The following is a 25,571-nucleotide window of genomic DNA, read 5'->3' on the forward strand; positions in this document are numbered from 1 at the left end:
AGCAGATGCCTGAAGCCAGTGATTCTCCAAGCAGACAAAGTGGATCCACAGATGACTTCCCACAGGTGCTCCCTCTCATATCCTTATTTTCCCAGAGACTTAAAGAGCCTCCCTCCTGATACTGACTTTATCCTTCCTGGCCCCTGGGGACAAACGTTACCATTCAAGAGACAGGTATCTGGAGAGGCAACATTAAGAGAAGTATCATTCTCAGCTGTTAGGGAAGGCATCTTTCATGAGACAATACTTGATATTTGTACAGCACTTTATGGTTCACAAAGTGACTTCACGTACATCTTTTCATGTCTTAACACATCCCCGTGTTTTACCTCTCTTTCCTAGCTGTGAGGTGAGGGAATGGGGCTGGAGAGAGCTCTTTCTTACTTTGGTCAGGAGGGTAAGTAGAAGAACTCACAGCCTGGAAGGACTCCTGAGTTGAAAACCAGGAAAATGAGTCCCAAGTGAGCTACCTATAGAAAGGAAAGTTGAGTATTTGGTACTGGGATCTGGAGGAGGAAAGAAATAGGCAAGCTGGAGGTGGGCTTAATAATGGGTCAATGACAGTGACGGTACTTTTTGAGAAAGTAATTGTTTCAAGGGGATAGATCACATGGTTAACATGTATTTTGAATGTATACCCATATCCTGAAACTTCTGTTTTCCTAAAGCTCTCCACCCAGGAAAGCAAAACATTTTAGTGCTTTAGGAAGGGCAAGAACCGCCTAGAACAAAGAAGTCATTGTTCAGCTTTAAATCTCAGAGACAACTTCCTGTTTCAGAGTCCATTAGGACCAAACACTCTTGAAAGTAAGGTTTCATAGAGAAGGAAGATAAATTTTTGAATTCATTGCCCTCCCTGATCATAGAATATGATCATAGAATTTTCTTATAAACAATAGGGTAGAGCTGGTTCAGACTCTGGTGTTATGGAAGTCACTTAGGAAGCTGAAGGGGTATGGAAGAAGAAGAGAAAGATGGAGGAGGGACAAGAGAGTCAGAATCCCAGTGTCCTCATTTCCAACTCCCCTGGGCCAAAATACTGGACGTGGTCAAAACATTCCAGGGGTATGAATGAATCAAGAACATGGCATTTAATGTCTCCAGCCTTATATTCCCCTCCACATGGCACAGGAGTTAAGGTGAAGGGAGGTGGGCATTAGATGAGACTGAAGTAGTCCTTCCGTTCTCCATGGCCTGGGCCATTGGGCCGCAGAACTTGGAAGCTCTTATGTGCCCTGGTTGAGATGCCAAGAGAATTTGTAGTTGAGCGGAGGACTGGGGTTGGAATGAAGACTTCACAGAGCAGGGGACTTTGCAACTGGAGGAATAGGACCAGAACTGTGATCTTTAGTCACGGGTGTTAGTGTGTCTACCTGGATGACAAGTCAGTCAGGATCAGTTGTGGCCAAGCATAGGAGCCAGACCAGATGACAAGCCCAGTGGCAGAGCTTAGTTTGATCAGAGGTTAGTTCTCTCTCATTACTACAAGATCAAGTAAATCTACCATCTACCCAGCTACCGTTAAGGAAGAGTCAGGGTAGTTGGAGGAGAAAATCTGAAAGTCTGAAAATCTGAAAGTCTGAAGCCATCCAAAGGGATGTTTATGTCAGCGCCAGTAATTTCCAAGATGAACTCCTTCTTTCAACCCAAGTTTCTAGAACACAGAATTTGAGACAAAACTTATATGCCAAAGTTTTACTGCCTGCAGTCCCAGGGTAGCAAAAATAAGGGAAAAAAAGAAAGTGACATGGGGAAGGAGAGAAGGCATTGCTGAGCTAGCCACAGCTTCACAAGAAATCCCTTTTGATTGTTCAGACACATGGGCCTTCTTCCAGATGGGCCACGAGAAACCACCACACCTCAAAATAGTCTGTGGATGATTTGCATTTATTTGCTATTTTTTTTTATTAAAAAAATTTTTTTAACGTTTATTTATTTTTGAGACAGAGAGAGACAGAGCATGAACAGGGGAGGGGCAGAGAGAGAGGGAGACACAGAATCTGAAACAGGCTCCAGGCTCTGAGCTGTCAGCACAGAGCCCGACGCGGGGCTCGAACCCACAGACCATGAGATCATGACCTGAGCCGAAGTCGGACGCATAACCGAGCAAGCCACCCAGGTGCCCCCATTTATTTGCTGTTTTTAACTCTTTCCTACCTTTAAATGGTCAACATTTCCCTCTACTGCACTATGAGGTTGTACTCTCTGGTCCCTCTAGGAAGATTCTGAAGAAGTAGGAGATCCCATGCCTATGATGTGGCCCTTTGTGGCAGTCAAAAAATATGTCCACAAATGCTTTCATACTCTCCTCACGAAGTAGAGCCTAATTCCTGTCCATATGAGTGAGGGCTGGTCTTGGGACTTACTTCTAGCAAATGGAATAAAGTGAAAATAACAATGTGTGATTTCAGAGAGTAGGTCATAACAGATATCGTGTCTTCCTTCTTGCTCTTAAATTACTTGCTTTGGGAGAAGCCAGCTTCCATGTTGTGAGTATATTCAAGTAGTCCATTGGAGAGGCCTACTTGGTGAGGATCTAAAGCCTCTTGCCAATAGTCACAAGAGTGAGCCATCCTGGAAGTGGATCTCCAATTTACAACATGAAACTGAAGTGCGGTGAAGCCTTCAGTACTGAAATTCCTGTCAACATCTTAACTGCCATTTCAGGAGACACCATTGCTAGACCCCCCAGCTAAGCCACTCCAGGTTCTTAACCCACAAAAACTGTGAGATAATACATATTTGTTGCTGTAAGTCCCTCGTTTTGAAGTAATTTGTTACAAAGCAATAAGTAAAAGCATACCCTTTATCTGAGTCTCTGGAAGTGGCAAGAGGAATAAGAATCTTCATAGGTCTTATTGAATCAGACCTGGGCACTGGAGTTGCTGTGGCTCCTGCCATGGTAGGCACACTGGAGCATCTGCAGAAGCTCTCACTTTGGAGAAGCCTGAGAGTTAGGCGATGAGGCAGTGGTAGCTGTGGCTGGGACTATCTATTGAGCATGTGGCTGGATGAAAGAGGCAAATAGGGCCAAGCAAATCTGGGGAGACCCATGTACTGGGTCTGGTCCACTGAATTCCTGTTCCTTAGTTCAACTCTTCCCACTAGGGTGGAGTCTCCAGAAGCATAGCTAAGCATGTTACGGAGAAATAAAGAAGCCACAAATGTTTGCATATCTGCATGATAGTGTGAGTAGAATGCAGACAACTGTTTTTGTTAAAATAATAAATTCCTGTTGCAAAAATATTAAAACAATATGGAAAATGCACAAAAGATAAAGCAAGCATCACCCAACAACCCATGATCCAGAGAGAACACTGTTATGTAACTTAATTTTTTATACTCACTCCTTATGTTGACATTTTCCTTTGCCAATAAATATAATTATACTTATCTTTTCATCAAACATAACAGACTAGATGTTCCATGAAACTCCTCCAGGGACAGTATGCCCCAAGTGATGGAATATATATATATTTCCTCCCCCTTTAAAAATGCATAAATGTATGGCTGAGTTGGCATAAAATAAAGGGAATGTCTTAGGGATAAAAACCAAAAAACCAAAAAACCAAAAAAAACCAAAAAAAAAAACCAAACCCAAAAAACCAACCCAACAAAACCAAACCCCATGAATCTAAAAGAGTGATGTATGTATACAGCTAGTCATTTTCTTAGAGATTATTTGGGGTTTAATAAGTAATATGGGTCATATACAAGATAAATGGGAGATAGAGCTCAGAGCCCAAGCAGGCTGGATTCTTACACAAAACTGGGATCCCAGAGGGTGAAAATCCCAGTAGGTGAACTACAAAAAACACATTCCACGGAAGAAGATAGTTGATGAAGAAACTTGCTTGTCATCCTTGACTTTAATGGAAAGGAAGAAAAAACATAAAGATAAATGTTTTCTTGGAGAAACCCAAATTCATCCAAAACCCCAGGCTGAAAATTTGAAGTGTTCTGGATTGGTGAGATACCCAGGGCTTGGAAAGAACATATTTAAAAAAAACTTGGCCTCCAAGAATTCCACAGACAAAGTTCCAAGGGACATGGGCTTCATAATCAACATTCAACAAACACATGAGGAAATGAACTACCATGAAAGAGATTCAATATAAATAACAAATGCTTCGGAGACTATAATGACCTGTACTTACTCAATATGGAATATGAAATAAATATGTTTAATTTTTTTTACAAAATAAGACAGTATTGGAAGTATAATGAGGGAACAAAAGGCTATCAGAATAACCTAATCAGATGTAAAAGAGAAACAAATACTTCTAGAAAATAAAAATATCTAATCATTAAAATGAGCAACTGGATGGATGTGATAATAAATTAGACACAGCTGAAGAAAGACTTAGTGGTCTGGAAGTATTGCTGAAGAATGATCTGGAATACAATAGAAAGACAAAGAGATGAAAGAGATAGGAGATATAAAGGACAGAGTGAGGAGATACAACCTACATATAATTGAAATGCCAAATAATGGCAGAGAGAATGGAAATAATGACTGAAAAGTTTCCAGTCTTGATGAGAGACTCTAGTCCCCATTTTCGATAAGCCTAGTGAATCCAAAACTGGATAAAGGAAAAGAAGCCCGCATTTTGTAGAAAAATAGAAGAACACTGAAGACAAAGAGAGGATCCTAAAAATAGAGAGAAAAGATAGATTACTTACAAAGCAATGAGCATTTGGCCCACAGCTTATATTTCAACACATCTACAGAAGTCAGAAGACTATGGAATAATAGCTTTGAAGTGCTAAGTGAAAATATTATGTAGAATTCTACTTTCATTAAAATGATCTCTTAAACATGAAGGCAAAATAAAGACAATTAAAAAATATTTTAAAAACAAAAGCGATACAATTGACTCCCAAGACACACTTACTAAAGGAACTAAGATATATACCAGGAAGAAGAAAAACACTCCCCAGATGTTTGAAGTACAAGAATGAAAGGTGACAAAAGAAAATGGTAAGTATAAATAAATATTGATTATATATAATAATCATCATCATCTAACTTGTGGGGTGAAAAACCAAGTTAGATCTAAAATCATGGACAAATTGACCACATTTAGATAGAGATCAAAAATAGGAAAAATGAGGGGCGCCTGGGTGGCTCAGTCGGTCAAGTGTCTGACTTTGGCTCAGGTCATGATCTTGAGGTTTGTGAGTTCAAGCCCCATGTCTGGCTCTGTGCTGACTGCTCAGAGCCTGGAGCCTGCTTTGGATTCTGTGTCTCCCTCTCTCTCTGTCCCTCCCCCTGCTTGCACTCTGTCTCTCTCTGACTCAAAAATAAACGTTAGGAAATATAGGAAAAATGAAAAATTTTCTTTTTTTTTTTTTTTAGATACATAGATGTGTGGTAAAATTATGAAGGAAAGGAAAAGAATGATTAGTACAAAATTTGGGGTAGTGGGATCGGATAGGGCATGCAGGAGATTCTGAAGTTGTAGTGAATATCCTATTTTTTTGTGGGGAGCAGTTAAGAATACTATGTATGTTTATTTCAACAGACTTTTTTTTTAGTATTGTCGACACACAGTGTTACATTAGTTTCAGGTGTACAGCATGAATATTCCATTTATTAAGATAGGTGTTGGATATTCGGCTGTGATTTTTTTTTATTATGGGCAGTTCTCTAAAATGTTAAATATCATATGTTAAACGTTAAATTATACATAGCTTTTGGCATAATTATAAGTGATGTTGTGATGACCATTGGTCTAACGTATCTCTTTTAATACACCTTAAGTAAATTTCTGGAAAGAAGATTTTTGAGGAAAAGGGTGAGTACAGTGAGTTTTCCTTGTAACTTATTGCCAATTTCTCCTCCTGTCCCCCATGCAAAAAGTTGCACCAATTTATACTTCTACCAGCAGTGTATAAAAGGGTCCATTTCCCCACACCCTAGAGTCACTGCTTTATGTGTATTTTTTCTAAAATGCACTCTTTTTTAAAACTTTATTTATTTATTTTGAGAGAGAGACAGAGAGCAAGCAGGGGAGAGCAGAGAGAGAGAGGGAAAGAGAGAATCCCAAGCAGTCTCCAAGCTATCAGCATAGAACCTGATGTGGGGCTCGATCCTTTGAGCTGTGAGATCACGACCTGAGCTGAAATCAAGAGTTGGATGCTGAACCCGAGCCACCCAGGCGCCCCTAAAATGTACTCTTATCATATATATCATACACTCTTATCATATATCGGCATGGGGAGCTGGGTTTATTTAACGAGATTGCAATGGGATGAACCATTTATGAAGTGGGTGGTAAACTTAATCCCATTTTACAGATAATGCATGTGAGAATCACTGGGGCTGAGAGAGACTCTTCCAGGTTCATACTGTGACCCCGTCTCTCAACTGCATGCTCAATTCAGTCATCTTTTTATTATGGCCCGCTGCCGGCAAAACTCCATTGAACCTTTGTGTTGGAAAAGTCTGATGCTTCGCATGAAAGTATTTCCTAGTCCAGTCAAGCCAGAAAAGAAGGCAGGAAGAATGTGTGCTTTGTGGGGTGCTGGTGGAGACGATGGAGTAGGGGTGGAGGAGAGAAGTTTTCAGCATTTCTATCCCCAAATCTGAAGAACACTCCTTTCCTTGGTCCTTGTTGCTCAAGCCCCTGATTAGAAGCTTTGTAGACAGAGGGCTGGAGCCCTATTTAATCAGCCCAGCGTCTGGCACATGGAAAGTGCTCACTAAATATTTGTTGGCTCCTGGATAAACTCTGGTTGATATTTTTGTCACAAAATGTGGAGGGAGACCTGTCCCTTTGGCTCGGCCAGCTTTCTTTCTCTGCATGAAGTGAGTCTGAGCCAGGGCAGGAGAAGGGACAAGTTGACCTTCCAAGGTCCCTTCCTGCTGAAAAGACAAGGATTGTCAGTAGGCAGGGCTGCAGTGAGCAGCCCCCACTGCCCCTTCCTCCAAGGTGCATTGGCTTTAAGTGATTAGCAGGGAGATTGGCAGGCAGTAGTGGCAATGGGAGTTTAATGTTCTGGAAACCCAGTCTTTTTCCTTTTCTCTGAGGTTTTCCCTGGTGACACAGGGAAAGGTCTTGCAGCTTAACAGGCAGACAGGGATGGGGCCCGGGAGTTTTGCCATCAGAGAGTGGAATTTATCACTGTGACACCGCAAGCCCAAGCACTGCTGCATTTGTTGGGGAGGTTGGGGGCGGGTTGGGGGAGGGAACAGGTGTCCTGCCCTGGGGGTATTGTCCCTGTTAAATCACCGAGACCCTGCCATGACCCTGAGATTTGACCAGCTGTCCATCCCGTGGGCCCACTCAGCCCAAGGCAGGCCCGGATACCTTTGGCTCATGGCCTCTGGCTGTAGCAAATGGAATCACTTGGTCCTGCTGCTTTAAGCTGGTAGCTAACATCCTCTGGTGGGTCCTGTGTCCTTGAGCCTGGCTGTGATTGCAAGAGCTGACAGACCTGTGTCAATGTCCTGCTTCAGTTCTCTATGAGCTGTTTCATATCAAGGAAGCTTCTCTTCCTCTGAGCGTCCATGGCCCTCTGAAAATAGGAACAGCAATAACTACCCTTAAAAATAAAACGAAATGAAGTGGTGTATGCATCTGGCTAGCACCTACAGAGATGGGAGAGCAGAGTGGTAGAGATCACACCACTGAAACCAGATTTCCTGAGGTCAAACCTGACTCTGGCAACTTCTAGCTCTAGGAACTTGAGCAAGCACCTTAGCCTCTCTATACCTCGCTCTCCTCCCCTGTAAGATGGGGATAATAATAACAGACAGCTTAGGGGATCATGGTGATGATTAAATGAGTCATAAAATGTGAAGTTACCTCTGGCACATAGCGACTACTGTACAAGATGTTCATTGGGATCAAGTACCTCCTCCCTCCCCCACTCCTTCCTTGCCTCCCTTCCCTCCTGCCCCTATATTGTTTGCGAGGCTATAAGATCTGATTTGGGAATTGGTTTCCTGATTTGTAACCAGTGCTTGTTGGAGTCACCCTTCTTGTCTGGGGCCCAGCCCTAACTCAGTCTCACCATGGCCTTCCACTCAGGATTGGAGGCTGCCCCCAGGAACCCTGCCTAGATGGATGCTTCCAGAACCCCACCAACATCTTTATGATTCTAATCACGGTCTTTGCCCAAAGACCTGTGCTGCCTTCCCACACCTCCCCAGAGACCCAGTGCTGCCATCTCAGCCTCATGCTTTCCTGTTTCCTGTCGTTCTTTCCTAGCCAGTGCTGTCCCACTCCCAGCAGGTCCCAAGGCTAAGTCCATCCAAGGGACAATGGGGTCTCCCTGGGTTGGCTTTCATCTCTGGTGACCCGGGGTGGGCAAGGGCCAAGAACTTCCTGGTTTTCAGTCCATCGTTTCATCCAGATACTTCTCCTTGCTAAGTATAGGCATCCTTTCAGGGGACCTCGTGTTTTTGCCAGGCAGCCCACCCCACTGCTGAATAGCTCTAATGAACAACCACAACAGCAGCAAATAATAATGATAACAATAATAGCAGCTGTTATTTATTGAGTGCTTCCTATATGTCAGGTTGCTATGCATGTATCATCCCTAAGTTTTACAGAAATCCTGGAGATCAGGCTTTATTATCTCTATTTTACAGATGTGGAAAATGAGGCCTAGAGAGGATAAGTGATTTGCGTAAGAGGTACAGCTGGGAGGTAAACTTGGTTTGCTTACATTCAAACTCAGTGCTCTGCCTTCTGCACTGAACTGCCGTGATGGGCTGGATCTGCCTATCTGTCTCTTTCATCTCTGGGGATGCAATGCACAATCTGTCTTTCCTCTTGCACATGTTTGCCTTTAATATATTTGAGAAAGCTGGGGCACCTGGGTGGTTAACTGTCCAACTTCGGCTCAGGTCATGATCTCATGGTTTATGGGTTCAAGCCCTGTGTCGGGCTCTGTGCTGACAGCTCAGAGCCTGGAGCCTGCTTTGGATTCTGTCTCTCTCTCTCTCTCCCTCTCTCTCTCTCTCTCTCTATCTGCCCCCCCCACTCTGTCTCTCTCTCTCTCAAAAATAAGTAAACATTAAGAAAATTTAAAAATATACATATTTGAGAAAGCTGTCATTTCATTTCTCAGTTTTGTCTTCTTTGGGCTAAATATTCTCAATATTCTCAATCTCTCAATATTGTTAAATCGTATGACATTGTTTCTGGGCATCTCAACATCTTGGCCTCCCTCTTCTGGACATGCTTGCTGGGTAATGTTGTCATGATGTGTTATATTCTGTGCCGCAGGCTCAGAGCTTTAGGCGTTATGAATCTCTCTTGGCAGTGTATTACCATGGTTTAACAGCACAGGCTTTGCAGTGAGGCAGATCTGGGTTCAAATACTGGCTGTGTCCAATGTACCAGTGATGTGATTGTGGCAGATTACAGTTTCCAAAGGTGATTGCCACAATATATCCCATCCACGTGTTCTTCCTGCAGTGCAACGACACTCTTTCTTTTTTTTTTTTTTTCAACGTTTATTTATTTTTGGGACAGAGAGAGACAGAGCATGAACGGGGGACGGTCAGAGAGAGAGGGAGACACAGAATCGGAAACAGGCTCCAGGCTCTGAGCCATCAGCCCAGAGCCCGACGCGGGGCTCGAACTCACGGACCGCGAGATCGTGACCTGGCTGAAGTCGGACGCTTAACCGACTGCGCCACCCAGGCGCCCCAGCAACGACACTCTTTCCATAGAGTGGTGGAATATGTTCTTTCCTCTTGAAACTGGACAGAGCTTTGTGACTGTCATGACTAATACAAGATGGCAGAAGTGATGCTATGTGACTTCAGAGGCTAGGTCCTAAAAACTCATCTTGCTGTCTTTGGATTTCAGTCATATTCTCTAACTGAAGAAGCCCAAACTGACCCGAGTGGAGAAACCATATGGGAAGACTGCATGCAGGTGTTTTGGCTGATGGCCCAGTCCAAGCCTATAGCCAGCGTCGACCACTGGACACGTGCGTGTCAGGAAGAAGTCGTTGAGATGACTTTATCCCTAGCCACCATCTGACTGCAGCCTCATGAACAACCTCAAACATTACCCAGGTGAGCCTAGCTTAGATCTTAAGCTTCCCTCCATCTCCCTGAGCCTTAGTTTCTTTACCTGTGAAATGGGGACTATGAAAGTTAGCTTAAAGGATTATTATGAAAATTGAAAGACAATGGATATAAAATATTTAGCACGCGCTTGCCGCATAATAATTGTGCAACAAATAATCACTTATGATTAAAGGCATCACGGGTGAGGTAGGAAGGGGACCTGACTGAGACCTTAGAACCAGGTAGGGAGAGAAGACTGGGGAACTGAGCTTGAGGTGGGGCAACCTCTAGGGAAGAAGGGAGTCAAGCCATATGTTCCAAACGAGCAGTGAGTTGTGACAAGACAAGCAGGGAGCGTGTGCAGTGTGGGGACCAGCCCAGTGTGGGAGGCTTCCCTCCTGGGTCTGTGGCATTAAGGCTGAGGTCGAGAGGCAAGACCGTGGTCCCACCTGGAGTTGGTTGCTGGGAGGATGTGGGCAGGATGCAGAAAACTTTCGCTGAATGATTAAGCAGGGTTGGGGATTGCCCCACAACAAACTTCACAGGCAACAGGGGTTTATAGGAGCATCTCAGATATTTGAGGTCACAGCTGGTAAAGTCAATGGAGTGACAAGGTGAGGTGCCAGGGAGGATGCCTAAGTTAGATTCACGTGCACGGTGTTTTTGCAGCTCGGCCCCCCTGCTTCCGATGGGAAAGACCTCACGGGCTGAAAGGCATAGCCTGCTGGAGCAAGTGTTTGAAAGATTCAGGCAGCTCAAACTCTTCAATCTTAAAAAGCAAAACTAATCCCCACTCCCCCCCCAAAGCCCACCACCACAAAACCCCATACATCACCCCACAAAAAATACATATGTGCATTGTAGAATAATTCCATGACGTAAGAAGCAAAAAGAACAAAAGAAAAATCACCCATGTTCCTACAGCCCCGAGAAAACCTCTGTTAACATACTGGTATACTTGTAACCTTCCAGGCAGTGTACAAGAATAGAGTCATACCGTGCATTCTGTTTGGTAACCTGCTTTTATCACCTAATGATGTGCCCTGGACATCTTTCCATGTTAGAAAAGACGCATCTGCAGTTCCGAGCTTTTCAAACTGGGGACGTGTAGCAGTGTGCTAGGGTTTCTACAAAGCTGCAGGAAAACCGTGGTTCATCACTCTGGAGCATCAATTTTACTCAGTGGTAAGTCACTTAAAATATTATTTTTACATTAAAACAAACCCAGATATAGTATGGAAGAGAGTACAAAATTTGCATGAATGTTTAGAAGTTATGAGACTTCAAAGAATTATCCAGCTTGCCTCAGTCTTCTGTAGCAGTTTTTAGGGCAGACAGCATTAACATGTGGGGATCAGTTGAATAAGCTGAGGAAGAGGAGGGGGGAAAGAAATGTGACAATTCAGGGGCAATAGGGCACCCAAGGCCCTATCTTGAGGCACAAAGTCCCTTGTCTGATAGGCAGTGACATGATCTTAAAGAGCAACACGGGTACCTTGATGTAATGGCTTTGCCTTTACAGCCTGGGCCCGGGTGAGTGGCTTAATTCCAAGCTATGTGACCCCTGACCTCTCCCCCACCCCCTGACCTGATGGCACAGAACAGTTGAAGGCTGGGGTACATCAGGGCAGGGACAATGTGGCTGTATGTGACGCGGTACCGAGAACTAACCCAGTAACTTCAGATGTGGTCTGAACTGTGCCCCGTTCTGCTATTTCTGTCCCAGCTTTGCTATTAACAAATTAATGTGACGATAGACAATGTACTTAACCTCTCTCTGTTTCAGTTTTGTCATCTATAAACTAGTAATAAATGTAGCAGTTCATAGTGTTGTTGAGGGCATTAAAGGAGTAAAGAACAATACTTAGACTATCACTTGGGATGTAGTTAAGTGTTCAGTATATGTTAATTATTATTATTATGTAACCTATGATTGCATAAGCTTCTCATGGTAAACGTGTCCCACTCTGCTTTCAAACTGAGCTTGTGACTAATTAAAACTCTCGGGTCTTTTTCATTGGAATTGTTATCAAGCTTGTATTCTCTGTGCCGTTATTAGTTTTTAATTGCACGGCTTATTAATGTTCATTTTCTTGATTTTGGTCTATTGTTGTAGCCTGTGGTCGTTATCCAGCAACTAAGTCTTCTTTCCAAAGTGAATTGGGTTTCAGTTTCTGATGACATTTATACTTTTATCATCCCCATTTCACAGATGACAAAACCGAGGGAAGGGAATTATTACTTACCGGGTGTGTTCTCTGTGCCAAACATTGGGATAGGTACTTTGCGTAGGGCATCTCAGTTAATCCCCAGAACACTCTACAGAGGTGGGATTTATTATTTATTTTACAGATGCAGAAACTACAGTTCAGAATGGTTAAGCAGATTGCCCAAGGTTACCCAGCTAGTTCAGGTTTTTCCCCTGGTTCGTCAGTGTTTTGGGTTCTCTGTAAACTTGACATGTTTCTATTCAAGCTGTTGAAGTAGATGTTTTATAGGACAAAGCCAAGGACAGAGACAAATCACTGGAGAAGTCCTTCTAGGTAGATCTATAACTCTCGAGTCAATTCCTGAATCAATGCTCTTTGTACAGGATCATTCAATCATTGCAATTGGAATCAGTTGCTGCTATTGGAAACTGAGGTCTAGAGCTTCTTCTTAAGAAGTCATAAGGAAACCTCTTTCCATTGCATCTTTAAGGGAAGGACCTCTCCCCCCCCCCCCCCCCCCATCCCTGCCACTGGCCTTGTCCTGGTAATTTCCTTATCCTCTCTTAGCTGGACTCTGGTTGCTTGTAGAGTCACATGTCCCCAGTCAATCCCAGAAAAATGTTCCTTTTCAAGCTCAGTGTGAGAAGTTTTACAGAGCATCCTGGAAACCGTATCTGCCTGTGTTTACTCTTGCTGATGATTAAAGCTGACAGCTGGAACACCAGGAGTCCAGACCGTAGGCACAGGACTGCTGACGGCAGGGCAGAGAATCGATAGCAGTGATGGGACCCAAAGAAACCCAGCCCCTCCTTCCCTACTTTCATGGTGTAGACGTGATAGAAGAACAGATAGGTCAAGAAAAGAGACAGAAGAACAGTTAGGCCAATTTCTCCAGGCATGGACTCTGCTCCATTTTGGGTGGAAGGAAGGAGTGGTGTCATGGTGGCTGTGCCCGTGGGTTCCAGGACTGTGCCTGGGGGGCACATGAAGGCCTGGGAGCTGCAGCATGAATTGCACTTATCTGTATGCAACAGTGATGAAGAAATAGTGATGGCCCAAGCCCTGGACATCCTGACAAGCCCTCCGGTCCACAATGATTATTAAAAGTAGCATCCTGTATTTTATCGGGCAACCCTAGGAGCTCTCTGGAATGCTGTTTCCTCGAGAAGAATGAGAGAAAGGGAGTCGGGAGAGGGTACACCTGATCCCTGCCCATGGAATGAGGATCCTAGCCAGAGTGGTCCCCAAACTCTCTTCTTCCCATCTCTGTGGCTACACAGTGGCAGGCATAGTGCATCGGAATGTTCGAACCTGGAATAATCTTGATCTTCGACCTCCTCCATTTGAACCTTCTGGAGGCGGGACGAGTACAGTAGCAGACCTGTGTCTTCTCTTTCTGTCCTTCACACAGCTGCTCAAGACCCTCCCAGGTCTTCCACTCCACGTAGAAGAAAATCCAGAGTGCTTGCAGGACCCTAGGGTCCTGCGTGTGTGGCCTCTGCCCCCTCCAGCCTCACCGCCCACAGCAGTCTCCATGCTGCACTGTGAACATGGCAAGCATGTTCCTGCCTCGGGGCCTTCACACTTTCTGTTCCCTCTCTCTCATGGTCACCAGATTTAGCAACTGAGAATACAGTGTGCCCAGCTAACATTGAATTTCAGATAAGCAATGAATCATTTTTAGTACAAGTATGGCCTGTGCAATATTTGTTTATTTGAATTTCTTTTCTTTGTTAAAATTTATTTTATTTATTTTGAGAGAGAGAGAGGGAAAGAGAGAGTGCAGAGGAGGGGTGGAGAGAGAGAATCCCCAGCAGGCTCCATGCTATCACCGTACCATTAACCCATGAACCATCAGATCATGATCTGAGCCGAAAGCAAGAGTCAGATGCCTAACCGACTGAGCCACCCAGGTGACCCTATCTGAATTTCAAAAGTAGCATCCTGTACTTTATCGGGCATCTTGTATTTTATCGGGCAACCCTAGGAGCTCTCTGGAATGCTGTTCCCTCAGATATTCACCTCCTTCAGGCCTGCTCACTTCACCAGAGGCCTTGCCTTTCTGTCCCGTGTACAATAGCAGCCCCATCAATCTCCTCTTATTTCCTGCTTCATCTCCCTTAGAGCTCTTCCCACTTCCTGATGTGATATTGTTTATGTATTCATTTGTTTATTGACTCTGTCTCTCCCAGGCACGTGTGGGCTCCACCAAGGCAGGGATTTCGTTCTTCAGTGTAGTATCTTCAGTCTCTTGGCTCAATAAGCATTAGCTGGGGCTCAATAAGCATTAGCTGAGTATCCAATGACCTCTTACCGTGGCTCACTCTTTGCAACATGGCCCTGTGCACCTCTCTCGTCTCATTTCAGGCCACTGCCCTCCCCATGGGGCACTGTCCATGCTGGCCTTCCCTTTGGTCCTCAGACTTGCCCAGTCCATTCCTGCTTTAGGCTTTGGGACTTGCTGCTGGGCCCAAGCCTTCTCTGCCATCTGTGTGACTGTCCCCTCTCCTCTTAGGACTCAGGGAGGGCTTCCCTGACCTCTGCATCCAAAGTAGCCCTCTGACTCTACACTTTCACTCCCATGATGGTTGTTTTATTTCCTTTAAAACTGTTACTGCCCTTGGGGCGCCTGGGTGGCGCAGTCGGTTAAGCGTCCGACTTCAGCCAGGTCACGATCTCGCGGTCCGTGAGTTCGAGCCCCGCGTCGGGCTCTGGGCTGATGGCTCAGAGCCTGGAGCCTGTTTCCGGTTCTGTGTCTCCCTCTCTCTCTGCCCCTCCCCCGTTCATGCTCTGTCTCTCTCTGTCCCAAAAATAAATAAATGTTGAAAAAAAAAAAAATTTAAAACTGTTACTGCCCTAGGAAATCGTGTTGAAGGATTGGTTGGCTTTTGTCTTGCGTCTCCAGCACACAAGAATGTCAGTTCTGTGGAGACATCAGCCGTGTGTGACTTAGGTCCCCAGTACCTAGCCCCATGCCTGGTATATGATACGAACAATAAATATATGTTGACTGAGTGAGGGAGTGCCTTTGGGGTGGGCGATACACCCCGCCTTGCAGGCGCGTTGGGGACTGCGGTGAGGGGGAGGGAGAGCCCAGGAACCAGCCTGGAGAGGGTCTCCACCAGGAGGGTACTTCCCACTCCATGGCCCCTTGTGCTTGATTAGCCCAACTGTTTGGGGGTGAGGAAGTCTAGAAAGGTAGCTCCCTGCTTCTTTCGGCCTTTGTGGCAATTAGGAGAGACCAGGTCTTTCCCACTGGAATGTATCCTTCAGGCCCAGAGAGGAGAGTGCCTCCTCCATGCTGCTTCCTTTCTACTTTGCCACTTTCTGCAAATGGTGACAAGACCCAAAGGGACCTTGGAGGCTGCTGTGGAAGCTGGCCACCTCGGTCCCCGAACGGTGGCGGAAGACCTGAACATCCTCCCTGGGCTGTCACATGAGAAGGAAGCCAGCTTCCTGTGTTTTCAATCACTGAACTTTGGGGGTTGTTACGGAAGTGTAGCCTAGCTAATTAATACATGGCTGTATCCACTGTGTCTACTGTATGGAAAGTGCTTGGTACATCTATTGTTGTTGAGCTCCCTGGTGAGGGAGATGTTTGTTCCCATAAATGGAATGGAATTGTATTAACTAACTAAGCAGAGCCAGCTGTTTTTCCTTATTTGTGTAGATAGTGCTCATGTCCACAAGGTCATCAAACTCCCTCTCTTTGGGATTAGCAGGGGACAGGCATGTGAAGCGTTGTCCTTTGAGGCACAAGCAAAAAAGAATGTGTGAGGGTCCCTACAGTTCATGAAAAGGCAGCTGCAACGGACTCTTGCTCTATCTGCGTTGCCCAGAAGACAACCCGGGAGACAGATGCCACGGTGTGGTTGGCTGCACCTATAAAAGATCCCTGTGTTGAAGTTCCAGGGACTCTTGATGGAAATTCTCAGCAAGTTCGTGCTAGATCTTCTGGGATGAACTGTCTGCTTTTTTGGCGAGTGGCTCCACTCTCAGACTGGTTTCCTGACTCCTTTGTGTTGAATGACCCTCAGAATTTCTATGGCCTGGGGCTTGGCTGCACACTCTTAACTCAGGTTCCTTTAAGAATTTTTGCCTAAGGCTTGACAATTTTCTTCATGCAAGGTCTTCATCTCCCTTTACAATGGACCTTGACCTTGCTTTCACTAATGTAGGCATGGACAAATCCTTCTCTCCGTGGTTCAACCAACAGACGTTTTTGTTTTTGTTTTTTGAAGAAATTTACTTTGACATTAAGGAAACAAGTAAATTTAAGAACACAGACTGTAACAAGTGTAGAGAGTATTGGTTTACTGGTGGGCACAACTTATAGTGTCCCAATTCATGGATGAATCACCTGACATGTATTTATTGGGCTCCTATGAGGCATTGCACTGAGCACAGAGTGTTTAAAATGAGAAGTGTGCGGTCTTTGGCCTCAAAGAGACCCTGGTATCTACAGAAAACAAATGTTTTACAATATAATGTGATAAATGCAATAATGGAGGTACAGAGCAGGGGGCATTTTCAACACAGTTAAGGAGGCCCCAAATTCCTTCCTCTACTAGGTGCTATCTAAAGAGACCTGTCCCCAAATCTTTTTCAGTTTTGGGGCACCACATTTTCTTGTTTCCTCCTTTGCCACTCATTGTAGGGAGAAACAATTACAGAAGGAATTATGTTCTCTTGTACCAAAGGCAGCCTTACACACTGGATTTTAGGGATAGTCCTATATTTATGTATTATCCTTTTAAATAAATATAATTCAGTAAATGCATAACTTCATGTGACTTAATCTGCATACCTTTATAGGGCTTTGCATATAAACAAATGTAATAAATCAGAAAAAAATTCCTTGAGTAGACTATAGCTCCCTTTCCGATTTGGAAAATACGGCTGCTTCTTTAAGCGAACAACAGGTGGAAAGCGGCCGCTGCCCTGGGTTTCTGCCATTTCTGAAGAATCTCTGCCCCAAGCTAGAACTAACAGCTTCCGAGGTGCTGGCCTTCATGTCCCCTGGGAGGAGCACTAGGCCCCCTCATTCGCCAGCATTCTTCCTACAGGAGAAGGAAGGAACTCTGGTCAACTCCAGCAGGCACGTCTCCCTGCAGAGAACCTCACTGAAAACATCAGTCTTTGCTCTCTCGATCCAATTCTGGGCTGAGGGAAAAAAACAGGGAGAAAGAAAAATGAAGGGCCCTGGGCATGGGGGACGGAGGGGAGGTGAAGGCAGGGTGACATTGCAGACAAGGTGCTTGCTGCCCCATGTTTTTCTGTGTAAGTCCCCAGTGGGTTTGTGAAGGTCACAGAGCACAAAGAGATGGTGTTCTCTTCTGTGTTGGCATCTGGCATTATCTGTCCCTGATTCTACTGTTTGTTCTGTCTTCTAGTGACTTCCTGGAAGAAACTAGAGATGACTTGGGGGCAGGGATGATAGGGGCTCCCCAGAGTCAGAGGAAATCTCTTTATTCCTTAGGTTGGGGTGCTGAAGTAGGATCCCCTAGGAATGGATTCTCAAAATTAGCTCTCAGCCCCATGTGTGAGGATGGGAAGGAAAAAGAATTGGTGTTGTTATCCATTTCCTTTTTATTTATTTATTTATTTATTTATTTATTTATTTTTAAGTTTATTTATCGGGGCCCCTGGATGACTCAGTCGGTTGAGTGTCCGACTTCGGCTCAGGTCATGATCTCGTGTTCGTGGGTTCCGGCCCCACATCGGGCTCTGTGCTGACAGCTCAGAGCCTGGAGCTTGGTTAGGATTCTGTGTCTTCCTCTCTCTCTGCCTCTCCCCTGCTTGCCCTCTGTCTCTCAAAAAAAAAAAAAAAAAAGTTTACAAGAAGTTTATTTACTTATTTTGAAAGAGAGAAAGCACGAGTAGGGGAGGGGCAGAGAGAGAGAGGAGAGAACGATTATCCCAAACAGGCTCCTCACTGGCAGTGTGGGGCCAGAGGAGGGGCTTGAACTCATGAACCATGAGGTCATGACCTGAGCTGAAGTTGGACGCTTAACTGACTGAGCCACCCAGGCGCCCCTCCACTTCCATTCATTTTAGAAAAGACTCTGATAGAGACACTGGAAGGGCCCTGCAGCGCCCCTTCCCAGGGCACCCCTCCCCCATCTACTGACTCAGGGAGAAATACCTGGGTTTAGAGCACAGGATCCGGGCTTGCATTTTAGTCCTGCTGCTTAACAGCGGAGAGGCTGAACTTTTTCAGAGATTTGCTTTCCTCATTGGCAAAACGATGAGTTCGGTGAGATAATGTTTAATGGCCTCTGAATAGCAAAGTGTTGTGTAAGCAATGTCTCGTTGCACTCTAGGTAAGTAACAGTCTTGAGGACAGGGGAACCCTGCCCTTTGGTCAGAGGGTGTGGGGAGATCTTCTGCAACAGAATACCTTACTGGGCCCCAGAATCTGAGATCCCAGATCTCCGAGAATCCTTTATGGAATTCTCCCTCTCTTCTATGGGGGACTTGCCCAAACATCTCATTTCCCTGTTCATGTCTGTGCACGTGCTCCTTTCTGACCTCGGTGCCTCATCCGCCTTGTCTGCTAAGATATTCCTGACTCATGGCTCAGCACGAACATTGCTTGCTCTCTGTGACTGGCTCTGAGAGCCTGAGAAAATCAATCTCTCGCTCCTCTGTGTTCCTGTAGCACTTTGTAGAGACCTCTGCTGTTGTCTGATCAAGTCTGGTTACAGTGGTTTCCTGCATTCCTGTCTTTCTCATTAGGCTGTGAGCTCTTTCAAGTCAAGGGCCATGTTTCCTGAGTCAGGGCCAAAAATGTAAACGTGCTTATTAAATGCCTTCATTGTCCCGGCTGAGTTTGAAAGGGCTCAAAGACGAGGGCTTGATCTGACGCTGGTGGTGTGGAAGGAGAAGGGGTTGGTTGGGAGTTACTGGGAAGGAGTCGTGTATTAATATCTCTCTGGCTTTCAAATACATGGAGGTAAGGAGAAAAGGAGGTGGCATGGGCAGCACCTGGGTATACTTAAGACTCTGGAGCTTGGAGGGAGATGAAGGATGGACTGGAGCTGGAAGATTTGAGTTCGGATCCTGCTCTGTCCATTTATTGACCATGGTAGTGGTCATGTCAACCATTCTGAGTCTTAGTGTCTGCTGTGCGGAAAAACACTACCTGTCTCATGGTTTTATAGCAAAGACGGTGTGCTGCTTACCAAGTCCTGTCTCCTTTCCTCCCCTGAAGTATATGGACCATGTTGACTGAGATCTGGCCCTGAGTGAGGGTGGAACCCTGCCCACGTGCAGGCTGGGCCCATAGAAACCTCCTACAGGATCTCGCATACTCTCTCTTTCCTTGTCTCAGCTCTAGAACTGGAGGACTTGGAGGCTCTAGGGGATGACAGTGCCATAAAATGAAAGGAGGCTGGTTCCCCAGTGTCTATGCAAGATGGAGTTTCCCCTCCTTTCTGCCCCTGCATGCAACTGTAATGAGAACAAGAAATACTTTTATGATGTTAAAGCCACTGAAATTTTGGATCATTCATTATAGCAGTTAGCGTGCTTTTTGACAGGGTGTAAATGGATAAAAGTTCTGCAGAAACTTCGAAGTGTTATACTAATGTTACTGGCTATTATCATGGCTTTTATTCTAAAAATCCCTTTGAATGCACAGCTATGTATTTCCCCCCAGACTTTATATAGGCCCTGCCTCTTCTTGAGGATGGAGAGGGGCCCAGGGGGAGACCCTTAGAAAATATCCAGTGGTCTGACTGCATGGAGGTGTGCATGCCTGGTATCAGGGGTGGAATTCCATGCAAGAAGGGGAGTCCTGATTGACTACCATGCTCAGAGGAGCAGGCCCATCTCTAAACAGGCTCTGGGAGGAAGTAGCCAACACAGGGGGACATGATGTGAACCAGCTGTCTCGGCATCAGCTGCTTGAGGGCTGAGCACTCCAGGGCTAAAAAAGGGAGGTGAAATTGAATCCATTGTCAACAGGCTCCTGGGGACCTTGTTGACCACATGAGCCACCTAGAACCCTGTTCCTTTCATATATGGCTGCTCTCAGAGGCTGATGTTGCTTGACTCTTAACCATGGTCTTCTGACCTGGCCCAGCAGGTGCCTGATAGAAGACATGGAACAGTCTGCAGATGTTGACTTGTCCTACAATCTGGGAGGGTGTAGTGAAGTATATAATATGGATGGGTCCGGACAGTCTCCTGAACTGATCTTGCAAGAAAGTCATGAATAATCAGGGAGACATAGTCCTGACTTACATAAAGGAGAGGAAAGGAAAAGGGATGGGACTCACTTTATTGATCACCTGTCATGGGGCACATACTTTACATTACTTCTTTGAATCCTTACAACAGCTCTGAGATAGGTATTAATGTTCCCACTCTTACGATGAAGAAACTGAGGCACAGGGAGGATCACAGAGCTAGAAATTATTAGAGCCAGCATTCGAACCCCAGTCTCTCTGACTTAGAGACTATGTCCTTGACACTGCCCCTTGCAGCCTTCGCAACAGGATACAATACAATCTTGTCCTCCAGGTCAGGCTGAGAAAAATGAGCCCCTAGTTCTGCACTAGGATTGTTCATGGTGTTGGCCCTTCTCATTAGCATGTCTGTCTTCTGAGTTTGCGAGAAACTCTTTTCTGTGAGCATGTGAGGCCTCGGGCCAACAGATAGAGGATGCCAGGGTCAGTCAACAGGTAGAGGTTGCCGGGGAAAAGGAAATGGGGAGGGGGAGGGGTGGATGTTGGGGCGAAGGAAGGGGAGAAGGGGTGAGGGGAGAGGAAGAAAAGGAGGGAAGAAGAAGCTGAGAAGGCCAAACATGGAAAGGAAGGGAAGGACAAGGAGAATGAGGTAGACGTTGCCTCCCTGGAGGTTTTCGTCTTGAATTGTCCATTCTCACTGTGGGGAGGGAGGGTGGTTGACTGCCCTCGTGGGGGGGGGGGTGTCTGGATGTCTTCAGTGCCTGAGAGTCTGTGAGGATTCGATACTCCTTGGTACCTGTCTGGTTCTTAGTTTAGCTTAGCGCAGAAATTAAGAACAGTTTCAACTATTTTCAGTTGAGCAATTGATCATTCCAAACCTAGCCCCACTGTGAGTCTCCTCCAGGAGCTGCACAAGCCATATGTTCCACTAGAACCTAGAACCTCCTTCTTGGGACGTGTGCAGGGTGTGTTGAGGAGAACAGCCACCCCTTCCAGTCTGGATATGCCTGACCTGGGAGGCCGGAATGGATACTACCGCATGGTTTTCAGCCAGCCCTGCTGTGGCCATCTAGCCAGCTCCCCTGAGAGACACGAGCATGACATCATATCTGTCTTTTTCCAACTGTCATTCCATCAATGTTTGTGTCTAACCCCAAAAGCTCTCGTCAACAGCATCACTTCTCTGATCCTGATTGGGAGGAGAAGATGCATTAAAAAGCAAGTTGCTTCTCCAGTGGCAGGTCTCTGGCTTGGGGAGGCTCTGGGCTGGGGCAGGAGCACAGCTGGAGTCTTCCTGAGCTCCCCAGGCAGCAGCCTCCCTGCCAGCCTTCCTAGCATCTTCCCATGAAGCTGAGCTGCAGGGAAGGTAGGGGGTGTGGGGGGCTCTGACTAGTGGCTGGTGGAGAAGATGCACTCTCTCTATTTGCTTCAGACTCGGAGGGAAGTAGGACTGAGCAGTGGCTGAGCCTCAGGCAGTGACCTGAAGAGGTGCTCATGTGCTGGCATTAGAGAGGGAAAAAATCTTCAGGCGGAGTCTCATTAAGCCTCCTTACACGAGAATTCACCTGTTGTGGAAAATTCAGATTCTGCATGCTGTTTTGAAGTTAATCTGTTAGAACCACTTGTTTATTTCACTTTCAAAATACCACCCCCTTTTTTTTCCTTCTTTTTGCAGAATGTAATGCCTTTAGTCCTGTTCCTAATTTTGAGCGGCTCTGCCGGGTCTTTTTCACTGGCTGAATTATAGCAAGACCAGTGAGGTCATAGTCGGTGGATTAATTATAGCGAGGCTGGCGAGGAAAGTCAACCTCCTTTGATAAACACGGCTTAGCGACTTTAAGTGAGCAATTTTCTACAGCAAACGTTGCAACACATGTTGTCTCCTTCAGCAAACTTTAACGGGCTCGTGATGATGCATCGACTGTCCTTAGGACTCAAACCATTCCATGTTATAGAAAACGCTCTTTGTCTTTTTCCATAAAGAGACTGAGATGGAAACTCAACTTTCTAGTGACAAGATACAGAAAAGTATGGATTTAACCTAAATTTTGTGTCTGATATGTAAACATTTTCTAACCTTTTTCATGTAAGCACAGGCCCATGCTAACCCCGGGTTTGCATCCACAGAGCACTTGTATCAATAACTTCTTTATTTAATGATTTATTCATTAGGTGCCATTTAATCAAGGCTAAATAAAAGAACTTGGGCTTATAATATATATATGTACTTTTATATGTATGTATGCATGTATTTCCATATTTATTGCTATTTGCTGAGCAAGCTACTCTGCAATAGAATGGGGTACAATTAAGAAAAAACTGGAAGGAAGAAAATTAGCGGAGTAGCTTTCTTCAGATTTGATCCTCTCCTGTGCACCACTGAAGACCCAAGTATGGAGGCCTTCCTTGCAGTGGAGAATATGGAAGTAAAGCATCCTAGAATTAGAAGGGACAGTATGGTGGTTTTTGTCTAATCCTTGTCCAGTGTGTGATTTTGTCTGACCCGTATCCATAGTGGGACTCCCTATGAGCACGGCACCCATCCTGGGGCCTGGTATATAGTGGGTGCTTAATAAATATAGAATGATTAGATGGATCAGTAAGCAACCCCTCTGGGTGGAGGCAGAGACATCTCCCATGCTGTCTGCGTTGTCTGGGCCCCAGAGAATGTGTCTCTTCCTTCCTTTTATGCGGATCTTCTAACTGTAACTAGCTATGACTCTTGCCACTTGGTGCCCCACCTGTATCCTCTGGGCCCAGGACATCGAGTGGCAGTGGGACAACTGGGAGCAGACTGCTCCCACATCATTCTGGCTGATTGTTCTGGAGATGGAGTAGTAGCTGGATGACAGGCTGGATATACTCTGATACACCAATGTGCGTTGGTCATATCTTAGATTGAAGAGCTCAAAGTATTTTCCCTACTGTTACCTCTGTGTGTCCTTCTCATGTCCCAAGGAAAGGCAAGAAAGTTCTATTTCATTAGACCAGGAGTTGGCAGACTTTTTCTGTAAAGGACTGTATAGCAACTATTTTAAGTTTTGTGAGACAGCCACTCATTTCTGCCCCTGGAGTGCCGTTGCAGTGTGAAAGCAGACATAACAGGCAAACAAATGAACGTGGTTGTGTTCCAAAAAAACTTTATTTCTAAAAACAGGCAGTGGACCAGATTTTCCCATGGGCCATATTTCACATTAGACTGTGAGGTTCATGAAGCAGGGGATGTATCTGTTTTATCTCGAGAGGAGTATACAGTAGTAGTTATAAGAGCATGGTCTGGTGGGAAGGCAAGCTGGTGCAGCCACTCTGGGAAACAGTATGGAGGTTCCTCAAAAAACTAAAAATAGAACTACCCTGTGACCCAGCAGTGGCACTACTAGGCATTTATTCATGGGATACAGGTGTGCTGTTTTGAAGGGGCACATGCACCCCCATGTTTATAGCAGCACTATCAACAATAGCCAAAGTATGGAAAGAGCCCAGATGTCCATCGATGGATGAATGGATAAAGAAGATGTGGTATATATATACAACGGAGCATTACTTGGCAATCAAAAAGAACGAAATCTTGCCATTTGCAACTACGTGGATGGAACTGGAGGGTATTATGCTAAGCAAAATCAGTCAGTCAGAGAAAGACAAAAATCATATGACTTCACTCATATGAGGACTTTAAGAGAAAAAAACAGATGAACATAAGGGAAGGGAAACAAAAATAATATGGGGACAGGGAGGGGGACAAAACATAAGAGACTCATAAATATGGAGAACAAACTGAGGGTTCCTCGAGGGGTTGTGGGAGGGGGGATGGGCTAAATGGGTAAGAGGCACTAAGGAATCTACTCCTGAAATCATTGCTGCACTATATGCTAACTAATTTGGATGTAAATTAAACAAAACAAAACAAAACAAAACTAGCCATCCAGATTAAAAGAAAAAAAAAAGAGCATGGTCTGGGATCAGACTGTCTGGGTTCAAATTCTGTTACACTAGTGACCATGAGCAAGTTGTTTAATTTCTCGGTACCTCAGTGTCCTCATCTGTAAGATGAGGATAATAACAGTGTCTACCTCATAGTTCAGTGTGAGAATTTAATGAGATAGTATATGCAAAGCACTTAAAATAGCACCCATACATAAAAAGCATGTAATAAATGCTGTCATTCGTTGGATCTCCAATACTTATCCCAGTGCCTGGCATAATGAAGATGCTCAATACATATTTACGCCATGAGCCTGAGGCCCAGGAAGGAAAAACGTCTTTTGTGGTGTCTCAGAGCGAGGTGGGAGTGGCGTTGTGTCGTGAAGCCACATGGCTGACTTTCCAGACTTCTGTTCTGTTTTCCAGAAGCCTTCAGTGGCACAACACGTGATTCTTGTTATGAAGACGTCACGTCATTTATAGTCTCACCATTCTCTCTAAGACAACTCTTTTATAGGCTTATTGCCTTTATCCTCCTAACCCTGGAAACCATCTTCCCTGAGTAGTGAGGGCTAGGGAAAACTTTCAACTTCTAGCATGTCCTCTGTATACGTATCTCCTACCTCCTTCCGTGGTCTCCGCTTTTCCAGGTCTGACACAGTAGTGGAGATAGGCAGGTGGGATGAAGTCTGGGTGACGGGGTGATGATGAGGAGCACCAAGGGGTGTGTGGTGTGGGAAGGGGGAGCCTCACCCTGTGTTAAGGGCTTGCTGCCTTCTGGATTGCCTGGACTGGGGGGATCCGGCAGGTGAAGACTCCCACTTCTGAAAGGAGATTAAGGACGAATTGCACATCCTATTGACCTTGCAGGAGTTCACCAGCTTCACACCTCAGAGTAGCTGTTGATGGTCCCCACCTCCTGCCATTCTCAGTTACTGTCTTCAACACCTCACTCCTCTCCTCAGCTACTACAGCCAGAGGGAAGAAGGTGAGGTGGGTGCCCCCCACCTCCCCAGCAATAGGCTGGCATTTCCTAGTCCCAGGAAGCCTGGGGAAGCCTTAGGCAGCTGACAGACTGGGGGAGGGGGAAGCAGGGGAAGAGTCAGGGGAAGAACTTGGGTTTGCAGGGCAGTGTGATCTATTTCTAGAGACAAATATGTGTGAATGCTTCACATGGGCTTGGGTGAGCTCATGGAGGCTGCATGTGGGCGAATG

The 25,571-nt window shown here is 45.4% G+C and overlaps 1 protein-coding gene across 4 annotated transcripts in view; it reads left to right on the forward strand.

Annotated features, from left to right (window-relative positions):
* Window positions 1–9,859, forward strand: part of ST7L (suppression of tumorigenicity 7 like) — a 219,636-nt gene extending 209,777 nt beyond the window's left edge. For all 4 annotated transcript variants that reach the window (XM_047869329.1, XM_047869327.1, XM_047869325.1 and 1 more), the window contains exon 16: window positions 9,828–9,859. In XM_047869329.1, coding sequence (XP_047725285.1) covers window positions 9,828–9,844 — 17 coding nt within the window. In that variant the 3' untranslated portion in view covers window positions 9,845–9,859. The remainder of the gene's footprint in view (window positions 1–9,827) is intronic.
* The last annotated feature ends 15,712 nt before the right edge of the window (window positions 9,860–25,571 follow it).

The sequence above is a fragment of the Prionailurus viverrinus genome, chromosome C1 (assembly GCF_022837055.1).
Source record: "Prionailurus viverrinus isolate Anna chromosome C1, UM_Priviv_1.0, whole genome shotgun sequence".
NCBI classification, from domain to species: domain Eukaryota; kingdom Metazoa; phylum Chordata; class Mammalia; order Carnivora; family Felidae; genus Prionailurus; species Prionailurus viverrinus.